Here is a 19,957-nt window from a genome sequence, read left to right as displayed (position 1 = left end):
GAAACAGTGATGGTGGTGTGCATGTGTACGGCATTACAGTGGCATGACAGAGCACGGTTTTCCTCTCCCACCCCCTTAGTGCTGGACTACCCGGGTAAGAAGCCACTGTTTGGGTTCAGCACTCCATGCCGGAGCTCAACAGTCCCAAACAGAGCAGCTCCTCAGTGCAAGGGCAGCGCTGCCAGTCCACCACCACCACACAACGGCTCAGAGCTGGGGGGGAAGCCGACAGCTCTACGGCATCCTGATATGTTCATCGCTCTCCCCATTGTCGCTGTTTGTTTTTACAGCGGCAACGGCTAACGACACTATTCCTCAAACTGGCAGTCACGCCTGCAGTCGCTGCGAAGAGCCGCCAAAGCCACTGATGGAGGAGCTGTGGCAGAAAGCCAAGAGGCTGTCCGAGCTTGCCTCGGGGCCCTCGCCCGGTGTCTGCGTGCCAAACTCTGCTGCCCTGACATGGGGTAAGCTGGGGCACCCCTGATAAAGTCAGCAGGATTTCACAGGGTTTCCAGAGGGGCAAAAATCCCAACCCAGCCCCATGCACAATCCGGTTTCTACCTCATTCCCTTGCAGTCACCATCAGAGGGATTCCAACTCTGCCCAGGAAAAGCCAACCTCACCCTTCCAGCCCGGGGCAAGCAGCTCGCGGTTCCCGGTGCCAAATGTCATCTTGCAGGCGCTTGTCCTGGCAGGAGGCTGGCCCGGCTGTGCGTCCAGTCTCCAGGCTGGGTGAACGAGCACCGTGCTTTGCAGCCTGCTCCTGAGCCATCATCCAGCTCGGGCACGCTGACATTGCCCAGGCGAGGCGCAGCACAGCCCTTCCCACAGCACCCTTTGCTGTGCCAGGCCATCGCTCCCGCCTGCACAGACCCGTTTGCCACTGGCTTTGCCCCGGTGCTTACAGAGAGTGCCCATGGGCCCTCTCCCACCAGCCGCACAGAGCTGCTTTCCCTGCAACACAGCAGCGACTGTGGAGATAAACCGACCGACACCGTCATCCCACGCACAGCCGGGGAGCCATGTCCGGACCCTCCCTGCGGCGTACAGCAGACGCCAGGCTTCCACCCCTAATGCCACTCGCTGAAATACAGAGGCCCCACTGCTGCCCCAAAAAGTTTACCCTGTTTTTTTAAAGTAGACTCTGTAATGCTTGAAGATACCTGCAAGAAGCAGTTGCATTAAAATCACACGAAGTTGTACTTGTTTTTTTAAACAAAGCATGCTAATTTTAGCTGCTTTCCTCCCTATGATGCACTGCAGCCTGAGCAGCACCCAACTTGCCGGTCAATCTGGCTGCGGCACACATACAGAATATTAAACCCTGAACGATTCCTCCCTTTTCGTCTGTTTACTTAACAGAATTTTTTTCTTCCTCATTGGGAAGCCATCAGTCAGCCTCTCCCTCCCTGCTTTTCGCATGTGCATATTTGTTTTGAATTTTGCTTGGACAGTCACTGAAGTGTACAAAATGCAAATTACAAGTGTATGGGCTTTGCTGTACAATTAGAGAAAAAAAAAAAAAGCGGCATGTGTCCTCAGCTTTGCTTGTGTTTGAACAGCCAAAGCGAGGGACCACATGTGAATTATTTTTTTGTTGATGGCCTGAATTCCTAGTAAAGCCAGGAAGTTTCATTGCAAAGCTGAGCTGTATGCCAGGGTAAAGAGAATGATGGAAGGAAAATAAATGCAGGAGGGAAAGAAAAACCTCTCAAACTGGCAGCAAAATATATTTCACATGAAATGCGCTGCTGCTGCCTCCTCTAAGGGGGTGAAAGGTGCACCTGAAGAAGATGGGAAGGACAAATGCTGCAGCAAAGGCGCCTGTAAGAAGCCGGGAAGGATGCGGTGGAGGGACGGCAGGGCACACACACCTCTCCAAACCATCGGTGCTGCAGCACCCAGGCTGCTCCCACGCAGCTCTCCTCTGCAGTCCGACACGCAGAGGCCTGGCAAGCACTTTACAGAAGAGGAACACGTTCCCATTTTCATTATTAATTTTGGTAATGGCTTACCCAGTTTTCACGGTGCTCGGGGACAGAGCGCACGGCTCAGCTGAGCTGGCAGCCGAGCTGGCCCCTGGGGCCCCAGGCAGTCGGTTGTCCTGTCTCCAGGGACCCCGGCCAGAGAAACTCTGCATAATCATATTGAGCAATTTAGCACTTAAGCAACGTTAGCGAAATCCCCAAACAATCCTAAGTGTCAGTCCAGCCGCGCAAAACTCCCACTAAGGACTGGTACAAATGTAATGGATCTAAAAGCCGCTATTAATGGCTCGATCCTGAGTGCGGCGAGGCAGGGTGCGCACACCAGCTGTGCTGCGGGAGCTGGGGGTTAGCTGCAGGCAGCAGGAACCGGAGCTTCACTGTCCTAAAGGACATAGCCTTGATGCTCCGAAAGGAAACAAGGAGTTTTGGGACACCACTTTGCTTCATTTCACAGCATTCTTGTTAGCAAAGACAGAAGGAAGAAAAACCCCAGATATTTGTATAAAAATATCATCATTTTATTACATTCTACACAATACATCTTCAAAGAATTTCAAATTTCCACAAGATATTTTTCACACACAGGCAACTGGGCAACGCTGGGGATGTCAGGGCTTGAGGAGTGGGGGAGAACTGGGAATAAAAATCTCGAAGTGACCTTCTGTTTTGTCTTTGGTGATTTTGGTTTGAAAGACAGGGTGCCACATTCTCCTCTCTGACACACCGATGCGCACTTGCTAAAGTCTATGGGGTGAACCTGGTCGAAGCGAGGGAATTGTCTGACCTAGGGAGATGGAACTGAGTCTGGAAACGTGACGGTATCATCTGCTGACACGGCTTGGGCTGACCTGAAAACGCAGCAAGCGCATGCCAATATTTCACATCTGTTTTAATTTGCAGCTGGCTGAGGCGGGGGTGGGATTTGACATCCCGAACCATACACACGGCAACACCAGTGCTGCGTAAGGAGGAGGCTCACGGAGCAAGCACCCTGGCCCTGGAAGCCCCTCTCCGGGGACCTATGGGCAGCACTGCCTGCAAGGTGACAGGAGCTCCCCTGGGTCCCTCCCAGCTCTGCCACCCTCAGAAAGCTCCTGGGAGCCAGGCCCCAGAGGAATGCTGCCCCGAGCACCCACCACTCCCAGTGTGCTCACCATGCCAAATCACCCTGGGTTTTTCTGTGCTCCCTGCGTGTTTTTGACACTTGCTGCCGCAGCTGAGGGAGGCCTGCTGAAATCTATTGGGTAAACAGCATGAGCTGAAACAGGCTGCATGAATAAAGGCAGGGAGGGAGGGGAGAGTGACACCCCGGTCGACAGAGAACCCCTGGGGAGAGGGCTCCACTGCAACAGGGGCCAATACCACCTCAGCACAACACCGTTTGTGTTTCCTCTTTTTTCCCAGACCAAAAGGAAGCTCAAGACTGCAGTTAACTGAAGTTAACAGAGCTGCTCGCTTCATTTTATGCAATATTCATGGGCAAAGGAGAAGTGAGGAGCACTAGCAAGTTTAGGAGCAGGAAGGGAATCTGATCACTCATCACAAATGAACACAAACAAGATGGAGAACCTTGCTCACTGGAGGTACTTTTTTTGCCTGCAAACAGATTAGAGTTAACGATTCAAACCACTTTTGCATGTCATCATTCAGTAACTGATATAAGGCATTTCCACTACAATACGCTGGGCCATTCAACGGTTTTCAACGGTTGGAGGCGTGTTGGAGGCTCCATCTTGCCTCCCCGGTTAAAGCAGCAGCAATAGCCGGGCCCCCCAGGCGTGCCTGCTAGGCTTTGCTTGCCAAATGTTACTGATGCTTTAAGAAGCAGAACATTAGCAAATGCAAAACTAATTGACATTCTAGAAAGTCAACTGGCAATTTTTATGATTCAGCAGCTATGAATTGGGCAGAGGAAAAAAACCAAACCCAAAACCCAGAAAGGGGAATTATACTTGTCCCTTGAATGTTTCTAGCAGAAAGACAAGGAGGAACCCTCTCCCCCTTCCCCGTGTAAAAGCAAAACCATCAGCACCCAGAGTGATGATACTTACAAAATAAATAAACCTTAAATTCTCAAGAAACTACAGTATTTAGCATCCACCTTAGACCTGCTGAAGTCTATGTGTTGCCCTAAGGCTGGCTTTAACAAACAAAACATTCATTATGGGCTTCTCTGATATAAGGCAACTTTAAATATAGATTCACTTGCGGGTGGGGGAAGAGGAGGGTTCCCCCCCCCCTTCCAAACAATGGCTGTGTTATCATGTTGGCTGCAGAAAGAATAAGATGGGAGAGATCTTACTTTTTGGACGTCTATGAACCTCTCTGCATTCTTCTATCCATCTGAGGTGGACATTCCTACTGTCCAGCCTGGCCTCTTCTTCTCATTTTGCACCCGAGACATTAACACTATCAAACAAGAAACGCAGCCAAAGCTAGATAAGGCAACAAAAAAGCATTGCTCTCTTCCCCAAGTAAACAAATCAGGATATTTACCATAAAGTGTCCCAGACCTTCCAGAGGGGAGGCGGGAAGGGGGAAAATTTAAAAGGGGAAAAAAAAAAGCATTCCCTGTGCAAGTAGAAGCAATAATACGCAAATTAAAAAGGGGCTGTTTCTAAATATACATTCAGTCAGTCAGACGCACGCGCTCCCATGCACACTCGCACACACAGACTTGGCACACACGTGCACGAGCCGCACACACAAGCTTCCAGGCTCACCATCAAGTTTCCTTGCAGGTTGCCTACCGGTAGGAGAAAAAACCAAACCAAACAAGCCTACCAACAAAAAAATACTCCCCAAACAAACCAACAAAACAAAACAAAGAACCCCACCCGGCACCCCAAGAGTCCTCGAACAGTAATCGAAAGGGAGCGTTCACTTCTGAAGTGAAGGGGCGGTGTGTCTCTTCTGGCGATCCAAGATGCAGCATTAGTTTAGAGTTTGAAAAAGATTCGGGCAGGGCTGGGGGGACGGAGAAGGGACGGAGATGTCTAAGAGTTCACACGTATGCTAGGTAAGGAAAAAAGTGCAAAACTGAGGCAACGTATTTGAAGTCTTAGTTTCTGTCTGTCTGTCTGTTTTGTGTTTTGTTTGCTCTCTTGTTCCTGTTCGGCTCTCAGCAGCGCGAGCTGGGGTCTTGCTCTAGCTTTATGGTTAGGGTGGGCTCCACGGCCACGGGGGCCCCGTTGGCATAGTGGGAGGTTTTGTAGGTGATGGAGTGATCGCTCTTCTTGGCCGCATAGCGGAACCGGTGGTAGTGGAGCACAAGGGCCAGCGCGACGGAGACCAGCACCACAACAGCACCTCCGGCGGCAATAACGTAATACCAGTAGGCTGGGATGGGCTGCACTGACACCGTGTCCACTGTGGGCTCGGTCCCTGGCGGGAGGGTTGCCCCTGGGGAGGAGACACAGAACAGGGTTGCTAGGTGGGAGGCATGCAGACGCACAAAAAGAAACACACATGCTTTCAAAGTACAGCACGGAGTAACACCAGGTCCCGGGGCTGCCTCCGGGCATGGGGCGTGCTCCTCGGGGGGAGCACAGCCTGGTGTTTGCTGAGCCTGCATATTCAAGCGCCGCCTTCTTCCCTTTTAATTAACCAGGCTGCCTGGATCGCAATACAAATTCCATATGCACGCTATTATTACTGTTATTTCTGGCATCAACAAATGTTTTTTTCCCCTCTCTTTTTTGGCCTTCCCCAGATCAGCCGCCTGGTTTTGTCTCCACATGGCAGATGTTGTCAAGCAGTGACAAAACACATCACGTTCCTAACTGGAGGAAGAGCGTAATCTCAGATGGCCGAGGAAGTTACCGAAGGAGACTGGGAAAGAAATTACAGGGAGAAACATTTGTCTTTCTTATGGAAAAGACAGAGAAGAAGATCTGCACACAGATCTGGTCTCACTAGGTGCCCCATCCACAGACTTACAGATTTCCTTATTATTTTTTAAAGTGAGAAAAGATGGTTCCGATTATTTACATGACACAGCCTGCGAAATTTAACCCAACGCTCACATAGGAAACTCATGCTCTGCAGCTTAAGCAAGCCAAGACTATGAATTCATGCCGATAAAGCAAACACACTGAGGGAGGGCTGGAAAAGCACCTGCCTCCCTCGGATTCAAGGGCAGGCAGCGCCCAGGCTCAGCCCAGCGATGATTAACCCTGCCTGGTCTCGCAGCCGCAGCATGGTGGGAGGCAGGGCATGGCTACAAGGCACTGCCCCGACTTCCCAGGTCATCCCGGGACAGCTCGGCACACGCCCGGTGATCAGATGCCCATGGGACCTCGCTGCCAGCCCGCAGAAGCATGGCCGCCCAGGCGGCTCCCACCGCCCCAGCTCCACTTGTGGGGGCGAGCGACGGATAACGCGGGAGAGATGCACTTTTGCACCGTATTTATTTACTGGCTACTTCAAGGGAGGACAAAGTCCCCGGGGAAACTCTTCGAAGGGTTCACTCTGTCACTGAACACGTTGACCCCCCCTACTCTGCTCGCCCTCTCCTCTTGCCCCGGGCCTGCTGGCAGGGGCAGCCCCCCATCTGGGTGCCGGCAAGCAGAGTTTTGGGGGCTCCTGCGGCTTGGTCTCAGCATATCATTTGGCTCTGTGCTAACCAAACTCCAGCTCGGTTTCTTGAGCAGCCTCGGAGGATGCCAAGGGGAACAAACAAAACAGTGCAGGACGCACCTGGCTTTGCCAGCAGCAAAGGCACCTCGTGGCACGGCCTCTGCCCTCCCCTCCAAACGCTGCCCTGCCAGCAGAGCCATCAGCTGCATCTGGGACGGCGACAGCTTTCCTGCTGCGGGTGGCACAGGAGATGTGGCAAAAGGACAGTTCCTCCATCAATCACTAGGCTTTCCGCCCCTCCCCATCCCCCGAAACCCGGGCACCGAGAGTAAAAATAAGAATGAACACTGCACCCAGATGCATAGCTACAACAAAAAACCCCCCCTAAAAACCAAGGAAAAAACCCCACACAGGAAAGACAAATCCTGCTTTTACAGAGCAGGAGGCTGGGAACCACCCACATATTTGTCATTACAGGCAAGAAGTTGGGGTGTCTCGGGAGAAGCCTACCTGCCAGATAGGCTGCCCTCGCCTCGTCTCACCCCAGCCACCCCTGGCTGTCAGGAATGGGGGTGGCCCTGTCCCTCCTGCCCCCAAGGATGCCTGGGGAGGGGGGGTCTAGGCTGGGCTTGTGTGCTGGGGGTGGCGAAGGCAAGGAGCAGGCAGCCAGCCCTCCAACCTCCTTCTCTACCCCCACTGTCCACCCTGGCATGGGGGAACGAGCATCGCACCTCCCTGTGCCCCCCCAAGCAGCTGCTGCCCCTGACCCGGCTGCGTGGGACGGCAGCGTGGGACACCCCATGGGGGCCGTCCCAGCCCCCCGTCATGGCAAGCACATTCAGCACTGCTCTGAGCTTCACTGATAACCTGCCGCTGTCTCCCACCACAGACACGGCTGGCCGAGCCGCCCTGGGCCCGTACGCATCTCACCGCCATCCCCAATGGATCAGCAACACCTCGCCTGTGCCTGACAGCACCATGGTGCGGGGCCAACCCCCGGGAAGATGGCAGGGCTGCTCGCTGTGCTGAGGCCACTCATGCTTACACTCGGTGACACAGCGCCTTGCTCCAGCGAGAGATTGAGAGGCGAATAGCCTCTCACACCACTGATATGCACCAGGCCCCGTCAGTGGAAACTGGGGTGGGGAGAGGGGGGCAGGTTTCAGGGATGCCAATGGCTCCTAAGCCTGCAGGGGAGTGGTGCTCCCCTCTGAAAAACAGAGGTGAGGAAAGTTTCTGTGGCCTCCTGATGGCTGTACATTGCCAGGTGCAGGGCTGGGAGTACGCAAGGTGGGTCTGGCCGTAGAGGAGCATGTGCCATGGTGCCCAGCCTGCAACCCCTGCCCCTTCCCCAGGAGCAAGGCAGTGTGATGTGTCCCAGATGATCCCGCTTGTGTGAAGGATCCCTGGGGGATCTCAAGGCAGCTGTGGGTTCAGGACAACCTCTGCTTTGCTCTGACCTGCTCCAGATGTCCCCTGTGCAGCAGCTGGGGCTGCAAGCGGAGGGGTGGTGCAGAGCTCCTCCTCAGCCCCTGTTTCCGCACCTCACAACCCTGCTGAGAAGACAGCAGAAGTCTAGAGAGTTCATTTAGCAAATGAAGTCATTAAGGAATCACACTCAGTTGTCTCTGAGCCCTAACGAAGCCAATTCCCAACATTAATGATTGTGCTTCCTTACACCGTCAGCCACTAAATATAGCTGCCCATCCACTCAGCACACAGCGCGGATGTTATCTGCTCTGTTTTTACTGGCTCTGCTGCTCTCTGAAAGTTTTCTCTTATACCAGTGGAAAAGTTCTCTGCTCAGGGAGATGGAAAAAAAAAATCCATCTTCTTAACTTCATAATTTTTCCACTCCCCTTTGCCTTCCATCACACACACACACGCTTGCCCTTCCTCATTTGTTCACTAGGGCTCTTGTCTTAATAAAGAAATGCCTCCTGCTATTGCTGTCATGTTTGTGGGTGCTGTGTTTATGCACAGCTTGGGACACTGGTCAGTGGAAACCCCGTTTTATCCCTACAGGGTGGACGACTTCATGGGGGTGTGCTGCTGCGCTCACACCCAACCTGGCCAGATACAGCCCCATCCTCTTCTCGACAGGGAGGACTCTACAGGGACCAGTTTCAGAGCTGTCTAGCAGAAATCAAAATTCAAAAGGGGAAAAAAATGGAGAAAACCCTATTCAGAGACCCTATTCAGGCTGCCTGCCTTGCTCTGCCACTGCCGTGTCACAGCTCATACTCCTCTCCAAAATCACTGACATTAACAGCTGTGGACAAGCAACACAGCTGGAATTTTCATAGATGGCACAGATGAAAGCGAGTATTACACTCATGTAATCTGAATGCCACAATACTGGTGTCAGCCTCAACCCCTTAATTGCTACCTGTCATTTCTCCAGGAAGATATCCCTGTCTTGATTTCAGGATACCCAGTGTGGGAGAATCCAACAGTCTCAAAGGCAAATTCTCCCCGTGGTTTGTCTCCATGCTCTTTGGAATATGTCTCTTATTTTTAGCCTGCTATTTATCTAACTCCTTGCTTCCAGCCACTTGTTATACCTTTTCGTTATGGGTGAGCTGCATCAGCTCTCAAACGCAGCACAGTTTAAACACACTTGAATGGTCTTGTAAGATCCCGACCCACCAGCTGAAAGATATTCCACCCACACAATTCTCTTCGTGTTATTTGCCTTGTGATCCTGGAGCCTGTAAGGTGCATATTTTCAGCTTTTCTCCTAAGCCAGGAGAGGAAGGATTTGCTATTATTTTTAATGGCATCCGACTTTTTCAGCTCATCATGTAACTGCACGAGTGGGGGCTACAGAACATCTCAATACTTCCTGCACAATCTTTCCTCTTGAGCCTCCTTTCTTTCTCCAGCCAAGGACTTCTTCCCCCGTCTTTTGCCCTCTCCTTCTGTTGGGCTTCTCTGTCTTTTGCTCATTTTAATTGCTAGCTTGCTTTCTCCATTCTTCATCTTCACTTCTTCATGTTTTCCTTCTGCATTTTGCTCCTTCCCTGGTCACTCCATCCCTCTGCCTCATCTATTCCTGCCTGTCAGCCAGGGAAACCTTTCCAGCCTTTTCCTGCAATTGCTCCTCTGTTGTGAGCAGTACCAGGATGTCTTCCAGGGAGCCAGCGATGGGCAGGAGCCCACTGGCACAAACTGGCAAGCTCCTGTGTGAAGGGGACTTGTGCCTGCAACGGCATCTGCCTGTGGTGCTCAGGGACCTCACTGTGCTGGGCACAGCATGCCCTGGGGAATGCGATGGGGAAATGGAGGCACACAGGCAGCAGGGTATGGGGTGAAGGGCAAAAGAAACAACATGACTTTGGGACAGACTCAATATAAGAACCCAGAATGAGGTTCAAACTGAATATGACATGCACATCACAAGCCCCAAAAGAGAAGGATGCTGTTTGCAAAATAGTTACCAGACCAGGCCCAGGAGAACACAGAGAGATGGTGTAAGTGAGGAAGGCTTTAACTGTCAGCTGGGAATATTGCAGCAGCTTTTCAGTAACACCGCAAGCCTGAGTGGCAGATAAATAAGCAACGTACAAACAAGCAAACCCAAATTCCTAGTTGTTACACTATGGATATGACTGTAACGTACGGTGTTAAGCCCTACGCATGTCCCTCCTGTTGGTAACGCTCCACAGCCTGCCTCACACCCCAGGGATGGAGTTGTGCATGTGACTTCAATCTCGGTGTCTAATTTTCCTTTACCACCACAGCTCCCACCACATATACCTACCAGAGACAGCTTTGCCCTGCACAGAAAGGCAGCTGCTTCCAGGGTAGAGCCCAGCCATATCTCACAGCCCACCAGCAGAGCAGGGGGTGTGAAGAGTACAGACATCATGTCCAAGTGAAAGCAAAGGGCACATTGACTGAACTGGCAAAACAACTTTCAAAGTTAAGGGGAGCCCCAAGTTTGCTCTTCATCACAACACAACCCCCAGATACATTCCTGAAGAGGCAGGCAGGAAAACAAAATCCAAAATCAAAACGGGGAAAAAAAAAACCTCTCAAACAGACTAAACTGGTCTTCCCCACAAAAGCAGACAGCTTTTCGCACCCCAGAGCGAGACAAACAGCATCCCTACTGACTGCTCAAAGAGCAAGGCAGTTTTTCTGAGTTCTTCACCTTTTGTCTTACTCTGTGGGTTTGATCAGAGAAATGTCGGTTTCTATCCTTCAGGCTAGTATTAAGCTATTAAATGCACCATTTCACCTTGTTTTCCTTTTATTGACTGTCACCTTCAGTGCTCCTCATGGCAGTTTGCTCTCCCACTTCTACCTCCCACCTCCCGTCCCCTTCCAAGCAGACTGGCCCCACCCTCCTTCGCTGGCAGCTCCAACACCAGTGCTGCCAGAGCATCTAGGAACTAGAGAACAACCTTCCCCCACACTAACTGGAAGTCATTGCCACCTCATTTCACCTTTAATTGGCTACTGGGTTCTCATTTAAGTCAGCTGGTAACTCTACACCTCAGCCCTCCCATTTTGGGCTCAGCTGCTCTTCAGGAGGCCGGGTGCCTCGTGGTGGCAGGTTTTCTAATGCTATTCAGCCCCGAGACAGTGGGAATTCTCTGTTTGCCTGCTCCCTGTCACCTAGCAGGAGTCAGGGGGTGCCACCTCCTCCTGCTGCTGTGGCGGGGGAGGCTTAGTGCACGCTTGCCACTTCACTGCTCAGAACGTTTGCTGTTTGTACAAGCACGCACATCGCTTTCCTTCAATGTAAAAGCCCATGCCAGCAGAAAGAAACCACCGAGAGAAGTGCGGTTTTACCTGGAAAGTAGTTCTCACCTGGGAAAGCTGTGATAGGTTCTGCAAAGAAAAAAACAAACCCTAGTATTAGAGAGGCGAATATTACACACAAGGCCACAGTTCATGTCCCTGCCGATTTGCAGTGGCCAAGCAGAGCAGGCGCGTGGCTGTGCCCCACAGAAGCCACTCACTGGAAACAGTGCGGGGTGCTAGCCAGCCTCACCCGGACGGGGAGAAACCCTGTCTTGGCTGAGGAGTGACCAGACCCAAGAAGCTTCAACTCAGACACAGACTTCAGAGAAAAATGTGTTCAAATTTGAGAGTCATTTGGATTCAGCTCGCTGGCCTGAGTCATCCAAAGACAAAGCCCCACCTGGCCCAGTGATGAAACCCTGAAATCCCCTAAAATTTCCAAGAGCAGTGTGGTTTCTGGCTCAACTCTGGCATCGTTCTTCACATGGGAACTGTGTCACCTCTGGGCATCAATGCCCTCCTCCTCTCCATCTCACAGTGCCAAGAAACAAAGGCAAGTGATTTTTTTCTTCTTTCAAGATACTCTGAAGTAATCTATTACAAATTACTGGATCTGAAAAGCAATAATCAGTACTTATTACTGACTACTTTCTCGCAGAAGCAACAGACTTCTGATTATTTTTAGATTACTTCTGCATTATGCCTGTGAGTCACAGAAGCAGACTCTGGCTCTACTGAGTGCTATGAAATCATCACTCAAGTTCAGAATGCGAAAGACACATCTGTCAGAGGAAAAAATTATTGTGAGTTATTAACGTTCTTTCATGCTAAAAAGGAATCGGATTACTTCCCAAGATTATATTTGAAAAAACAGTAGCCTGTGCTGGAGTCAGCTATTCTCGTGGCCCTGACAGAGAGAGAGCAGCCCTGTATCTCTGCTGTTTCATTATTATTTTGGTGACACTGGAAATGACCTATGAGTTATGTTAAAGTTTGCAGTGGGAGCCCTTTGTTAGAAATGCTCTGAAACAAACTATTCTTATCAATTTTAAGATTCCTATCCAACTTCCTAGAATGGGACAAATAATTTTGCGTAGCTTGGTGTTAGTTTTAGGGCTGGCAATGCTTGAAACTTTGTAATTTAGTAATGCTTTTGTTTTGAAATATGAAGCTTTAGGTTCATGGGGCCCAAGATGCAGTAACACTGGAGCTAGGTGAATTGCTCAGCTCTAAAGAAGTTAGATAGGAAATGCTATTAGTGTTAATCATCAGTCTTGCTTCTCTTTAATGCCATAGAAGGCAAGGGATTAAAACACCACTGTCAAGCCTTAAATACAGGGAATTTGACATATGGGGTATTAGCTCCTTTGGCAGACAAGAGACCAGCAGAGTTCAAAGCATCAGAGAAAGAGGGACCGACGGCGCTCAAGAGCATCTCTGGGTCAGTCCCAGTACTCTGTTGTATTATTTATGCTGGTTCCTGCACTATCTTCACCATCGCCTGCCTGCACAGGGCAGCAAGCGACATGACCAGCCCTTCCCAGGCACAATGCGTCCTGTGCTTCCTCCCCTGAGATCTACCCCTTGAAAGAGAGTGTCCGTCCCGCTTGGGTTAGGAGGCACTGGGATCCTTTCCTTCCCTTGGTGGGGGAGAGGAGAGCAGCTTCACTGAACGGGGCCTTTCAAAGCCCAAAGGGAAGAGAGGCCCTGCTCTACCTGACTTTTTCCACGGACTTCAGGATGGACCAGCCTCTTTGCAGGTGTCTAACTGAAACATGCCTCCCCCAGGTCATGCAGAAGAGCAGGGCCTCACTATTGCGGGCAGCTCTCAGCACAGATCCTACTAATTGAACACTGCTGGTCCTACCCTCAGCTGGGATGGCTCTAAATCCACATCCAAGCGAGATGGCAACCAGAGCCATCAGAGTTGTGTGCATGGATATGCCAGCTACAGGAACAGGGCAGGGCAACAGCTCCACCAGCAAACTGCTAAAATACACTTCTTTCTCTTTTTATAAAATCCTCTCTGTCTTTCACTTTGAATGAATCCACCTGGCTTATGGCCTGGTTTGGGGAATGGTGAATTCTAGGACAAAAATTTCTTTTGTTATTCTGTTAGCATTGTTGTAAAACCCCTCTGCTATTTTATTTCTTATTAGAGAAGACTCCTTTTGAACTCATCGGCCCCTCTAAGCGTGTAACACTGACTGACAGCTGGTTTCTTTTGTCCAGCACTTTCCTTTTAAATATGGTGTATGTCCTTATCACACAGAATAGTCCTCGGTAACCCTCAGCTGCTCTTTCAGCTTTCCATGGCAGAGACATGTGCTTCCTGCCTCTCACACCAAAACGGTCAGAGCCCTCATCCCTCAGAGACTGAGTCCCCCTCGTTTCTTTCGTGAGCAAGGAAAGTCTCAGCTGAGATCCAGAAACTCCCAGGAACTCAAGCAGGGGAGGAGAAGCAGCCCACTAGCAGCCTGCAAGCGAAGGCTCTCCAGCCCTGGCTGTCCCCACCGCCATCCCCGACCCTGTGGCTGGACATAGCACGTACCCATGCAGTTCTCCAGTGGGATGTCGGTGCCTAGCCGGATGTCATCAAGGGCGAGCTCTCCCGAGTGGCCGTTGCGTATAAATCCCTCAAACACAATCTGTGAGAAATTGGGACAGAAACGTCAATGCTAAGCTGGGAAGCAGAGAGCGGCTGCTGCTCCTGAGGGAAAGGGCAGGAGATCTGCTCCTGGCATTCCCTGCAGACCTGCGGATGACCTGAGACTAGTTGTGCTTCCTTGCCCTACCTCTGCCACCCCTTCTCCAGGGAAAGCTGCTCTGCAGGGACTGGTTCGGCAGAAAGATTGTTACCTGGCCTGGCAGCACTCATTGTAATTTGTTCAATTAAATGTCTCTCGCATGGAATAAAGACTCAGTGAATCAATGTTCAGCATTGCAGGCCACCCTCCGGCCCTTGCACAAATGATGCAAGTGGCATAACACTGACTTACAGCGCCAGCAGGTTTTGCCCGTGGTATTAACTAGGCTATGGTCAGAAAAAAGGAGGAAAGGACACAAAATGCACAGCTACATTAACTGTAAAGTGCTGTTATGATCAACGTTACGTAAGAAGTATTGAAATGTTAGAGGAGAAGGGTCAATTTATTCCTGCTTAATCACAGGCAAAATCTATTTACAAAAATAAATAGAGTCGTTAGCGCTAAGAACTGCTGAGTGGAGAGACTGGCATTCTCTACATAATGATGCTGTTACTTAGCTAATGCCAGTATATTCATGTTTAACGCACAACGCAGTCAGCCAGTGCCCATCATTCTTATATGTAGGCATATTGCATTTATTGGTATTTTATTAAAAAATCAAAGACACACATGAAACCTAGTCACGCAGCTCCGGTGCAAAGCTTCTCCCTGACTACTCTTGAGGGTCCAAATAATTTCCTAGGGCTACGTATTTCAAAAACATACTCTCCTCATTTTGGGTGCCGCCTTTCTCTGGGGTGGCTGGGCAGCCCGATCCCATGCCTGCGTGCAAAGACACCTCCCTGAAGGGCCATGTGTCTGTCTGTGCACAGGACAGAGTGTCAGAGCTGCTGGTCCCAAGCGTGAGCCATCGACCCATGCGGGAGGCAGCAGTTTGGAGGGGTCAGTGGCCTGAGAGCAGCAGCTCCTCGGGTCAGGGTCACGGCTGGGAGCCAGCGTGAGCAAGGCTCCCTGCCAGGGTGGTCGAGTGCTGGACGTTGGTGTTCCCTTCTGCTTTGGAGGGTGCTGGACGCCATCCTGATGCTCATTAACAAGTGACAACAGCAGCCCTGGCTCCCTGGCAAAGGGCGTGCTGCCCGGGAGAGCTAACCACGCCAAAGGCACTCATGGAAGCAGCAGCCTCTCCGCAGGGCGCTGGCACGGCTGTGCCAGAGAAGCTCAGGCAGCTGCGGCGAGCAGCACTGCTCCCTCCAGCTCACCCCTTCTCTTCCACTGATCTCCTGACAGCAGGACTGGGCCTTGGTCCCACAACGCTGCACCCAGCCCTTTGATTCGGTCTGAGGTACCTGAGAAGCAGATTCACCTGCATTCCCTCTTCCTTCTCCCACAGCAGCACTTGCAGCTGAGGCTGCAGAAGAGCCGTTTGCTGCCTACCCTTAATAGCTGGCCATGCTCCCTCCCAGCTTCCCACTTCTCCTGGCTGCAGGGTTTGGGTTTGTTCCCTGGAGCTGCGCATCTGCCTCTGGTCAGACTATCTGATGACCATCAGCTGGGGGGGGTGGGGAAATGACAGAAAAAAAAGAAGGGAAAATATTTGCAAAGTGGGAGACTTGAAGAATATAAAAGACAACAGGCTGAACAAAGGCTGAAGTCTGTGCAGAAGACAGGCACTCTCTGAATAACAAACAGTGTCGTTTAGTTACCATAGTAACTCGAGAAACACAATGAAAACAGCCACATTCCCTAATGATGAATGGGCCCTGGCTCTGAAACACTGAAATAAAGATGCTGGAGATGCCTGCGTGGCCCAGTACACCTTCCCTGAGCATCTTACCCGGTACTCCATGTCGTAGCTCGGCAAGATGATGCGGCCTTCCCTCCACTCTTCTCCTTGGTCCTCCGTGATGACCCACAGCGCCTTGTGCTCCTGGCTGGCTTCCCGCCAGACCCGCAGCATCACCCCATTGCTGCCCCACGCCTGGTACTGGAAGACCATGCAGACAGCGCTCCGGGGCAGATAGATGGTGGGGCTGATGAGCCGGGCTCGCTGGCTTTCCCTCCGTCTGCTGCTCTGCATCTGCAGGTAATTCTTGCCGTCTGCTCGAAGAGGAAAACACCAATTTATTATTTTCTGCGGCCACTTGCAACAAGTGTCTCACCTCCTGCCAGGTGGCTTTGGCAGTGCTGGGCAGGCTCTCGCAGCCATGCCTGCAGGAGTGGGGTCTCATACCGGCACCCTCCGTGTGCACGGCAAGCCGCGCAGCCTGGGCAGGGCATCGAGGAGCGCGCTTCCCTCACCAGTCACTGCCGTCTGGCAGGAGACCAACAGCAGAACCAGAAAGCGGTAAGCCAAAGACTGATGTAATTACAAGAAGTTAAAGAGCAGTTATTGTCAGAAGAAGCGACGCCACAATAAAGACATTGGGGTGGGGTGGGTGGTGGTTATTCTGCTGGGAGCTTGCTCAGCGAAGAAGCCTCAGGTGGGTTTTTCTAACTACCGGTGCTGAAAACTCATCTTGGGATGGGGTTCTCAAGCTGTGTTCATCCTGCCTCTGTTCATCCCCAGTGGTACATACTCCACAATCATGGTCTAGCTGACAATTTTGTTTCGAGGCTACACACGACAAAATGAAAGCCTGGCTCTTGTTTCTTCTGCAATGCAGCAAAATAGGCCCTAAAGCACAGCACAGAGGAAGGGTGTAGTCCCAGTGAGTGAAGTACGCACAGGTGACAACCAGCTAGCTGCAAACTTGAAGGCAGCTGAAATACATACAGCAGGGGATTCACTTCCTTTAATATTACATTTTAAATTGTGCCATGCTTTTTGTCAATTCTCAGGGAGGAGGTTTGGTATATTTGATATCCCAGGAGAAGTTCAAGGCTGAGACTGGAACTGGAGGTACTTGATCTGAATACCAATAGCAGCAAAAGCCCATGGATACAAATCCCTGGGCATGGCTGATTTGGTCTGGAATCAGTGGTTTCCAGTCCTCTCTGATGAGAAGCCTCCTCAAGGAGTTCCCCATTTTCAGCTCGGATGCTTGAAGTCCCTTAGCACAGACTGAAAGCCAAGAATGTAGCTGATCTGATCCTCACCTTCCCCCTCCCATCACGACCGATGTCAAGACAGAGTCCCCTGGGTTGCTCTGACTGCAGTGCCTGCAGTACAAGGTGACACAGACAGGCCAACGACAAACATTGCGGTATTTCGTGTTTCTCTCAACAGAGGGATGAACACGCTTGCTCTGGCTACACAGTGGGCAAGTGTCAGTTATGCTTTGTGGCAGCACATAGGAGCCCTCCTGCAACCCAGGGGTTCACTTCTGCCCCATGACCATACCTAAGGGTCTGTCCCTCCCTTTCCCCACGTCTTGGCCCGCTGTGCTTGACAGGCAAAGCTCTGAGCAGCAGACTGCCTCCTGCTGGCCCTGCTCCCTCTGTGACTTCAGTGTCCACTGCAAGGGCAGAAGAGTGGCGTCTGCACTGAGAATGTTTTCAAAGTGCTCTCAAAACTCCTCCAACACTTAAACCAGAGAGACTTGAACTTAGAGCCCAGTCTCTGAGCATTGAAAGACAGGTCCTGCCCAGAAAACAGCAGCTGACCTCGCTGCTGCTCAGCAATCTGGTGACATCCCAGCCCAAGGGAGAAGTATCAGTGGTTGCACAGCCCCTGGGCCTGCTGCATGTTTGTCACTGCCAGAGAGTTGGGCTGAAACCAACCACCGTGAGCTACACAGCTTTCTAAAACAAATTTAAGACGAGACAGCAGAAAGATTTGCCATCATTTCTGGGATGGATGATCGAAATATTGCAAAAGCGTATCCACTCCATATGAACTTTCACTGATTTTGCTGCGTGAAGGACAAATCTGTCCCTGACCGGCCACATAAAGAAAGAGCAACATTTTCCAGCAATATTTTCCAACACCTATGAAATGTACTTGGCCACTCAGCACTTTATGCCAACAAACAGTAGCAGAAAAAAAGATGAAAGCATGTTTGCCCACTCCTGTTTGAGTGAATCACTTGAAAAAGTATCATGCCGTTCTCTAATGGAGGAGTATTCTTGTGATTTACCTTGGAGTGGTAGTGGTGGTGGAGGAGATGTGGGAGATAAACAAGTGGAGGACGAAAAAAGAACAAGCTGTACTCCATGCCTAAGGAGCAATAAGGCATAATAAGTCATCAAGGTCTCCTGAATTAAAATCCTCTTTCTGTAATTCACTACAAGACTCTTCACAGAAAAAAGCAACAACAGTAAGAAAAAAGCAGCAACAACAAACAAGGTGGAAGAGCAAATCACGCTACAATCATACAATTATCTCACAGCTGAAATGGTTTCACAGATGAATCCTTAATAAAAGCACCAGCCAGGCTCAAGAAGGATCAAATCCAGATCCTCAAAGTTCAGGGCTGACCTTTGGTGCCAGTATCTAGGCAGCCTGATTGAGTGCAGGGATGCGAGCTACCCTTGGATCCACCCAAAGCCCACTGCTGACTGCAGGGGACTATGTTAATTGTGCAGCTGGACACCCCCCACAATCCACAATCCTCACTGTGAGCCGGTGGTACCCAGCATCGCTGCTTCCATCGCTTCAGCAAAAAAGCCTGTATGCCTCTGAGTCACATCCCTCCCACCAGGGACGACATCGACCTCCAATTTGTTCCCATTTCTATCAGGCTGTGAAATCAAAAAAACTCCTGAACTGCAGCCAAAACCAATGCCCCCGCAACCACAAAGGCTCTTTCAAAGCCGCAAGGGGCCCTCCCAATCCCTGCACCTTCTGTGCTCCCTGCCCAGTGCTTGCTGTGGCCCACAGAGCTCTCCAGGACATCCTGGCCATCCCAAGGGCTGTGGGGAGGCTCAGTCTTCAGGTGATGAAACCAGCTGCTGCCCTGCAAGTGGCAGTGGGTTTGGGTATCACGCATTCCTGCTCCTGGTAACAAGAGCTGCTGGAACGGAGAGCAGAGTGCAAGCAGACACAACTTTCCATGTCATTTGAAGATGAAATGGCTGGATCACTGTAATGGCTAGTTGGACCTTCTGAAAAGCCTGGCAAATTCGCTGAGATTGACTGAACAAGGGCACTGTGGAGCTAATTGTTGGAACAGCATGTGGGAGCCCGGTGGTTCCAGTAGTCGCTCTGTTTGATACAGTAAATGGAAGTCTTTGGCACAGAAAGCACCTGAAAGGCTGATTCCTCCTGCTAAAACACTTGAAGGGAGCCTTGCAATGATGAGCTGATCAATTCTTTCAGGATCAGAAATGCATTTTAATCTCTTTCCCAGAACTTTGCAGCCTCTAGTCCAGCTAACACAGCAGGTACATCTCTGACCGAACTGGCACTGGTAGTTCAAAGCACTGGCTCAAAAAAGGCAGGACAAACCTGCTCAGGCATTTTAACCTACCGCTGTTTTTGCAACCGATGCTACGGCATAAATCTCACGGAAAATTTATGGGATCATCTGGATGTAGGGGAGCCAGAGGAGCGTGAACACACAACCATCCCCAGCCAGACAATGGCAGAGTCACTCATATGTGCATGGCAGTGAGTCCCGGATAAATCACTAGCCGGGCCCTGCAAACAAACCATCTGGCCAACACGGTTTCCTCTTGGCGCGCCCATCCCCTCCTGCTAACAAGCCATCTGAGAGGACATTAGGGGCAACAGGGGATGAAGCCTCGTGGTTTGGGTCAGGCTGCAAGCACGAGCCATGGCAGCAGCCCCCTCTGCAAGGTCAGCCTGCCTGTGCTGGGGTCCTGCACATCTCCCAAGAAAAGCACCTTCCCTCATCGGTCTCAGCAGCATATCTGGAGGTTTTCCAGCAAAACATGTTGGGCAGGACGTACACAAGCAATTACTGAGATTTCAGACTCCCTCTGCATTTCCCCCTCGCTGGATATCGTTGAGTTACAGCTGCTGCTCCTGTG

At 51.0% G+C, this 19,957-nt stretch overlaps 1 protein-coding gene across 4 annotated transcripts in view; it reads right to left on the bottom strand.

Moving 5' to 3' along the window:
* The window catches only part of NRP2 (neuropilin 2), a 90,388-nt gene that overhangs the window by 9,073 nt on the left and 61,358 nt on the right, over window positions 1-19,957 (bottom strand). For 3 of the 4 annotated variants that reach the window (XM_075430056.1, XM_075430057.1, XM_075430059.1), the window contains 3 exons: window positions 15,861-16,123; window positions 13,870-13,966; window positions 11,385-11,405 (listed from right to left, as the gene is read on the bottom strand). In XM_075430056.1, coding sequence (XP_075286171.1) covers window positions 11,385-11,405; window positions 13,870-13,966; window positions 15,861-16,123 — 381 coding nt within the window. Of the gene's footprint in view, window positions 1-2,506; window positions 5,391-11,384; window positions 11,406-13,869; window positions 13,967-15,860; window positions 16,124-19,957 lie in introns of those variants that run through there. The other variant, XM_075430058.1, reaches the window with a different exon arrangement.

The sequence above is a fragment of the Opisthocomus hoazin genome, chromosome 9 (genome assembly GCF_030867145.1).
Source record: "Opisthocomus hoazin isolate bOpiHoa1 chromosome 9, bOpiHoa1.hap1, whole genome shotgun sequence".
NCBI lineage: Eukaryota > Metazoa > Chordata > Aves > Opisthocomiformes > Opisthocomidae > Opisthocomus > Opisthocomus hoazin.
The sequence above is the reverse complement of the archived record's forward strand: the minus strand, read 5'-3'. Positions and strand labels throughout refer to the sequence as shown.